The 8012-nt window shown below is 45.3% G+C and overlaps 1 protein-coding gene across 2 annotated transcripts; it reads right to left on the reverse strand.

Moving 5' to 3' along the window:
- Positions 1 to 6918: 6918 nt before the first annotated feature.
- Positions 6919 to 7799, reverse strand: LOC101151524 (ribosome biogenesis protein NSA2 homolog). Of its 2 annotated transcripts, XM_055363146.2 has the most exons (2): positions 7268 to 7799; positions 6919 to 7088 (listed from the first exon to the last, which is right to left on the reverse strand). In XM_055363146.2, the coding sequence occupies exons 1-2, from the start codon at positions 7797 to 7799 to the stop codon at positions 7036 to 7038; spliced, it is 585 nt and encodes a 194-aa protein (XP_055219121.2). In that variant the 3' UTR covers positions 6919 to 7035. The 2 variants fall into 2 exon arrangements, with proteins under 2 accessions (XP_055219121.2, XP_055219120.2); XM_055363145.2 differs by lacking the exon at positions 6919 to 7088 and having other exon boundaries at positions 7089 to 7799.
- Between the last annotated feature and the right edge of the window lie 213 nt (positions 7800 to 8012).

The following is an 8012-nucleotide window of genomic DNA, read 5'->3' on the forward strand; positions in this document are numbered from 1 at the left end:
TGTTGGGGGTTGCCTCCCAGTTAGGCTTTTCGGGGGTCAGGGGTCAGGGACCCACTTGAGGAGGCAGTCTGCCCGTTCTCAGATCTCCAGCTGCGTGCTGGGAGAACCACTGCTCTCTTCAAAGCTGTCAGACAGGGACATTTGAGTCTGCAGAGGTTACTGCTGTCTTTTTGTTTGTCTGTGCCCTGCCCCCAGAGGTGGAGCCTACAGAGGCAGACAGGCCTCCTTGAGCTGTGGTGGGCTCCACCCAGTTCGAGCTTCCTGGCTGCTTTGTTTACCTAATCAAGCCTGGGCAATGGCGGGCGCCCCTCCCCCAGCCTCGCTGCCGCCTTGCAGTTTGATCTCAGACTGCTGTGCTAGCAATCAGCGAGACTCTGTGGGTGTAGAACCCTCCAAGCCAGGTGCGGGATATAATCTCGTGGTGCGCCGTTTTTTAAGCCGGTCCAAAAAGCGCAATATTTGGGTGGGAGTGACCAGATTTTCCAGGTGCGTCCGTCACCCCTTTCTTTGACTAGGAAAGGGAACTCCCTGACCCCTTGCGGTTCCCAAGTGAGGCAATGCCTCGCCCTGCTTCGGCTCGTGCACGGTGCATGCACCCACTGACCTGCGCCCACTGTCTGGCACTCCCTAGTGAGATGAACCTGGTACCTCAGATGGAAATGCAGAAATCACCCGTCTTCTGCGTCGCTCACACTGGGAGCTGTATACCGGAGCTGTTCCTATTCGGCCACCTTGGCTCCTCCATCAGCAAAAACCTTCTCAATCTTACCTCTAGGAAGCTCTTGGCTTTTGCTAACCGCAATCTTAGAGAAGCTTCCAACTAGTCAAAGGTGAGTGTAGCTTCGTACTAATATAGCAAATCTGGTTTCTTTCTTTCTTTTTTTTTGTGGACTCACCCAAAAATGCAGAAATGGCTGGATGGTTGATGACTTATTTATCTTATTTTTTATTTTTATTTTTAGAAATGAGGTCTCGCTTTGTCACCCAGACTGGAGCGCACTGGTGCGATCTTGGCTTACTGCAGCCTCCACCTCCTGGTTTCAAGCGATACTCGTGCCTCAGCCTCCAGAGTAGCTGGGGTTACAGGCATGCACCACCATGCCCAGATAATTTTTGTATTTTTAGTAGAGATGGGGTTTTGCCTTGTTGGCCAGGCTGGTCTCAGACTCCTGACCTCAGGTGATCTACTTTCCTCGGCCTCCCAAAGTGCTGGGATTACAGGTGTGAGCCATTGCACCTGGCCTATTTATATTATTTTTAGAGATGAGGTCTCACTCTGTTGCCCAGGCAGTGGCACAATAGTAGTTCACAGCAGCCTCCTGGCTCAAGCTATCCTCTCACCTCAGCCTTCCAAGTAACTGCGACTACAGTCGTGTATCATCATGACTAGCTAATTTTTAATATTTTTTTAGAGATAGGGTCTTCCTATGTTATCCAGGCTACTCGAACTCCTGGGCTCAAGTGACCCATCCGCCTTCAGCCTCCCAAAGTTCTAGGATTACAGGTGTGAGCCGCTGTGCCCGGCCTGGTTTCTTACTAATGGTGCTGATGGCACAGATCCTTTTTGGTTGACACCCTTGTCACCTGCCCCTGCATAGCTCCCATGCAAGTTCAAGGTTGGAGAGACAAATGGGGGGATGAACACAAAACTTCCACTCTCCCCCTTTCTCCTAGTCAGCCTGTGCGATATAATTTCACCCAAATCCAAAGAAAGGGAATAAAACTCGCTCCAAACATCTCAAAAGCCTGTCATGTCCTTTTGACTTTTCCTGGCTACATTTCTTTCACTCATTCTTGTCTCTGTCTTCAAGAGGTGATTCTGCTGGCCTGAGAGTGTCTGGTGGACTCACTACCCAGGGCCTCTCTCCTTCTGTTTCTGGAGTGAGCACATCAGAGGGCAGTAGGGAGGAGGCCGAGCAATCTGTCCACCTCAGGCTTCCAAAGTGCGGGGGTTATAGACATGAGCCACTGCGCCCAGCCTGGACTTTCACTGCCTTAAGCCAGCAGAGGCTGTAATAATAACTCTTCTTGAAAGAAAAATGTTCAACAATCGAAATGACCAGCAAATTTGCCATGTAATATTCCATCTTATTCTCCTTTTCCAGCTCCAAAACCACAACCACATGCCACAGCTTAGAACAAGAAAGAATCCCTTGCTTAGAGATACTGACAAGGAACTCCACAAACTAGCCTCACTACCCAGACTATGTCTACAAGGGATTATGCAAGTTTACCCTCTAATGCAGGGATCAGATCATTCAATTTGTCAATATTTATTCATGTACAGTCATCAGAGAAGTGATGTAAAATAAATGAGAGTCTAAATAATAATACTGCAGGAGCCCAAATAAAATGATTTCTCTCCTTTAAGCTGTATAAAACCTTCTTTCTCCCCTGCCACTGATCGTGCATAAATTACTCTGGTTAACAACCTTCTACCTAGCAGGCTCCCAGAATCACAGGACCAATGTGTCAGGGATCTCCTTTTTCACATAAACTCTGGGCTGGGATTCTTTCCAGTGTAGCCTTCTTCTTCTTCTTTCTTCTCCTCCTCCTCCTTCTCCTCCTCCTTCTCCTCCTTCTTCCTCTTCTTTAAATTTTCCTTTTTCTTTTTGAGACAGGGCTCCCTCTGTTGCCCAGGCTGGAGTGCAATAGTGCAATCACAGCTTATTGCAGCCTCAACCTCCCCGGGCTTAGGCAACCCTCCCACCTCAGCCTCTCGAGTAGCTGACCATGCCCAGCCCCGTGTAGCCTTCTAAGGGAAGGGTTATGTTTATAGGAGAGAAGCATTGTACTTAAAGGAGGATCCCAGCAAGAACTCTTTGCATTCAAGGTCCTTCTCATACTCTCAGTTAACATTGATCAGACATTTTAGCAGTGCTTATTACATGCCAGGCACTATGGTAGATACTAGGAATACAATGTGATTTTAAAAAAATGGAGTCCCTCTTTAGGGAGTTAAAGCCCACTGCATAATAGGTAAAACCTATTGATAGCAGCTGTGTGCTTTATATACGCTACCTCATTTAATCTTCAGCCCTGGCAGGGTCCAGTGGCTTACACCTGTAATCCCAGCACTTTGGGAGGCTAAGGTGGGCGGATCATTTGAGGTCAGGAGTTTGAAACCAGCCAGGCCAACAGGCTGTGAAACTTCAAAAATCCAGCATAATTGGAACCTCAGACCTATGAGATTATCAGATTTGTCCAGATATTTGGACAGTATTATATTGATAATGTTTGAATTTTTTAAAATTTCTGACTTTTAAGATATTGTCCAGGTTATGTGCTTCTATCTCTTCGCCATTATTATTTTGGCTCATACTTGAAGACTATCAATTACAGATGAGTCAATTAAGGCAGAAACGCTTGGTATAAAAGTATAAAACACCATCATAAACAGTATTTGACCTTGGAAAGGTTCTGGGGGAAAAAAGTGAATTAATCAGCACAGATTCATTGGCAGAGTCTGTTCAAGGGTGTATCACCAACCTCAGTAATGGTGCTAGGAGTGAGCCAATCCACCGGATACACTCACTCCTCTGATCCTACTGAAATTCATCTTGACCATTTGCTTCTTCAGCTAATGATAGAGACACAAATGGACTGTCGGGATTTTCCAGATTGCTTTCAACATTCCAAATGCCAAACCATCCGAGTTTTAAAAATTACTTATGGTTTTCCAAATCCTACAACACAGGATGTGTTGACTAGGAGACACAATTTTTAAGATGTTTGTTGTACGTGCTTTTTTTTTGTCTTCCTGTTTTCTGCGGGTTTATTGGTGGTATGAACTGACTATTCCATCCAAGAGACAGAACTCGCACTGGAGGAGAAATGGGCACAATCCTAAACATAGCATCACCTAGTGACTATCAAGCCCGAGACCAGAAAGCAACATTTGAAGTGGTTTGACAGCATTGCCTTTGGATAACTGGCTTTCTGGTTCCTTACTGAACACTTGCAGATATGAGTTATGTTAGGTGAGGACATCTTTGGAGCTATCTGCATAAGAAGAAGAGTGTCAACTCTGGCAGGACAGACTTTTTTTCACTCAGGTAAGTAATTGGTAATGTAGGGTCTAAGTGTTTTCATAGGAATAAACACATGGGAGGAACATTGTGTAAATTTGGATTAGGTTTTTCTGCATGTAACCAAAATAACAGTGCCTTCCACAGGATGGGAGTTGACTTCCCTTTTACACAAATGAAAGCAAGAGGTAGACAGTGCAAAATACCTAGTAGCTCCATGAAGTCATTAGAACATGAATCCAGGCCAGGTGTGGCGGCTCATGCCTGTAATCTCAGCACTTTGGGAGGCCAATGCAGGTGGATCACTTGAGGCTACAAGTTCGAGACTAGCCTGACCAACATGGTGAAACCCAGTCTCTATCAAAAAAAAAAAAAAAGAAAGAAAAGTATTGGGGAGTGGTGGCACGTGCCTGTAGTCCCAGTTATTCAGGAGGCTGAGGCAAGAGAACTGCTTGAACCTGGGAGATGGAGGTTGCAGTGAGCCAAGATCATGCCACTGCATTCCAGCCTGGGCAACAGCATGAGACTCTGTCTCAGAAAAAAAAAAAAAAAAAGGAAATGAATCCAATCTCTTTCTCGTGCAAAACTTCACCATCCCTAGGGTGTGGTCTATGTCTTCCTAGTCCAAGCTAGTGACTAAAAAATCAGCTATCGGCCAGGTATGATGGCTCACGCCTGTAATCCCAGCACTTTGGGAGGCCAAGACAGGTGGATCACGAGGTCAGGAGATCAAGACCATCCTGGCTAACATGGTGAAACCCCGTCTCTACTAAAAATACAAAAAGTTATCCAGATGTGGTGGCGTGTGCCTGTAATCCCAGCTACTTGGTAGGCTGAGGCAGAAGAATCACTTGAACCTGGGAGGCGGACATTATGGTAAGACGAGATCGCACCACTGCACTCCAGCTTGGGCGACAGAGTGAGACTCCATCTCAAAACAAAAACAAAAACAAAAAAGAAGAACAAAAAGAATCAGCCATCATATTCATATAGAGGAAGGGGAAGAAAGGCATGTCTTCTCCCTATAAAATCATATCCCAGAAGCTGGAAACATTTCCACTTTCATATTACTAGCCAGAGCTTAGCCAAATGGTCTCATCCAGCTGCGAAAGATATTGGACAATGTAGACTTTATACCAAGCACTTTATGCTCAGCCCAATATAGGGGTTCTTGTACCAAGAAAAAAAGACAAGAGAATAGATGTGTAGACGATTGGCAGTCTCTGCCACAAACATTGAACCCAGCTATAAGACATCAGAAAAGGCCTCCAGAAAGATATGGTATCTGAGCACTGAATAAAATATGCTCAAGAATCCATGCAGATGAAAGGGATGTATGAGAGGAGGAAGGGCACGGTGTTTCTGGTGAGGGGGCAGCACATGTGAGGCCACAAGAATGAAGAAGTGTGCTGTGATGGGGGAACTGAAAGTTGCTCCTCTGGCTGATTGAAGACAGGAGGCAGGAGAATTCGCTCCCTATGCGAGGCGCTGGCCAGTCCTCATTCTCAGGTAATGTTCCCAGAGTTCTGGCTCTCCTCCTTTTCTCCTGCTGCAGCTGATTCTCTAAGTTTAGCGTGAGTGGCCAGCCACTCCCTCCAGGGCAGGAGGGGAAAGAGTGGATAGTATGCCATAGCCTTGTTAAGAAGGCCCCATACTTATTTTTCAGAACACGTTTGAGTTTCTCCTTCTTCAACTCGACCAAAAAACAAAGTATCTTCAGTGAGTATCTTTCAGAGAGGCTCCAGGGAGGATGGTTGGGTAAATGGAGAGCCCCCGTCCGAGTCTCTCTTCTGCTCCTCCACACCTAGGAGCTAACTTCCTGCCATTTTTATCATAATTGTTACAGGTGAGGGACTTGTGAACTGGGAAACAGACCAGAGGTTCACTCAGAGATTGCAAAGTCACCTCCAAGTCAGGTTGTCCAAGACTGACTCGTGCTCTTGCCCCCCAATTCATTCCTCTTCAGTGTTCCTGTCTGGGGGAATGCATCTGCACACGTCCCAATACCAGAGCGAGAAAGTCAGGAGTCAGCCCAAGCATGGACTCTCCCTCCCCGCCCACATCCAACCACTCACAGGTCTGATAAATTTACCTCCTCAATAGCTTGCACTTCTGCCTACTCCTCTCCACGTCCACTGCACCCCACATGCTAGCCCAAGCTACTATCATCCTCTCCCGATCATAGCAGTGGTTGCAAGTCTGGTTGCCCTGCACCGGCTCAGACCCCCCTACCCCATGAATCACACTACAGCCAGTGTCATTATCTTCAGCATAAGGCTGATGATGATCCTCCTTCTCCACCTCTTAAAACCCTAGGGTGGCTAACTGCAGTCTACACAGCTCTAATCACTCAGGTTCACACCCCTCCTGCTTCATCAGGCATCATTCCTTCCCCTGCTCCCTTCACTCCAGCCTCCTTGGCTGACTTTTGCCAATGCTCTGCCCTCCTTTCGGCCTTAGGTCTGTTCCAAGCTGCAATGCTCTTTTCTTCTCCCAGTGAATCCCAGTCTCTTTCTGTTGTCAGTGCCGGTTGCTTTCATGTGGGAAATCTAAACTCCCAGTCTGCTAAAAATCCTTGCACATTCCCTACTTTTCTTTCTTTTAATACACATGTTGGTTTATAATTTTACATTCACTGGTTATTTGATTAGTGTTTCTATTGATGCATTTTTAGTAGGGTGATCCTTCCAGCTAAAGGGCTACAAAGGTTTCAAATTAATTCTGGAAACATTTTCTCTTTGCATATTTAAACGGAAAGTGATCTTTTCTAACCTTTGCAGATAAGAGGAATGTTTGAAGTTAGAGTCCTAAAGCATTATTATTTTTATAATGATTTTGTATTTTTTTCCATTTTAATGTTTGCAATTTAATAAATCTCTTGATGATTGCAGACATGTATGGCTGTTTGGTAGTATTCAGAAACATCACAGTAATGGCAGTTTTTTCAATTGGTGCGTAGTCCTCAATAATTATATATGAAATTGCTGTCGAACCAGTAAGACTGCATTTATGCATCCATCGTTTTCAGGATTGTTGGTAACCTGGGCATATTTTCCCCAACTAACTGCCTCCTTGCATCACAAGGCCCAATTTGCTCATATTTACCTCCATGGCAGTACCTTTGGTAATAACACCCAAAGTTGTATACAGTGGGGACGACGGGTTCTTCTTTACACCAAATATTGGTAGGCAAAAGGTGACTTTCAGTTCAGGATATGTTACATGGGCTTTCTTGAAACGCAAGCCCGTTGGCCTGATGAATCTTTCATACTTAGGTGGTATTCTTGTAAAGCCATCTTGAACAAAGCAGACATTAGTAACCACCCTCTTCCATGCCTTCTTCTTTCTCTTTCCTGTTCGAATAACTTTTAATACTTCTGTTTCTCCCTGGGCACATACTTTAGGCAGAGGGACTTCCCATTTTCCCGCCTTCTCTTTTCGTTTCTGTTTGATCATACTGGAAAGTACTTTAGCTCGAGATTGTCCCTCTCTGTCCAGCAGATAGGCAGGTACTGCTCCCTGTGGAGTCCTTTCAGCATTTTTTTTTTTTTTGGTGTTTCTCTTTTCATGCATCTTGATAGTCTTTTTTATTTGTATTTTCTCAGCATGGCCCTGTTTATGGTAAGGCTTAGCCTTGAGACCAATCATTTTCTTTGCCTTCTTTGAATATTCATGAGCCTCTTGACTTTCTTTCTTTCTCTTTTTCTCATGGTAATCCAAACAGTATCCATAGCGTTTACAGTGTAATTCAATATATTTGTTCTGTGGCATGTTGACGCCGCAGAGCTGCCAGGAGCAGCCCCTGGGGTGCGAAAACGCTCTCAATTTTCGGGTCTTAGAGACCCATGAGCTGACGCCGTGCAGGCCTGACAGGAAAGTGATTTTATATTAACTTTGCTATTGCTTTATACTGCTATAAAGTAATAAACTCAAATTTCTATCCGACGTGTTCCTGATCAGCCGTGGATAATGTTAGGAGGATGC

Source organism: Gorilla gorilla, chromosome 16, assembly GCF_029281585.2.
Source record: "Gorilla gorilla gorilla isolate KB3781 chromosome 16, NHGRI_mGorGor1-v2.1_pri, whole genome shotgun sequence".
Taxonomy (NCBI): Eukaryota; Metazoa; Chordata; class Mammalia; order Primates; family Hominidae; genus Gorilla; species Gorilla gorilla.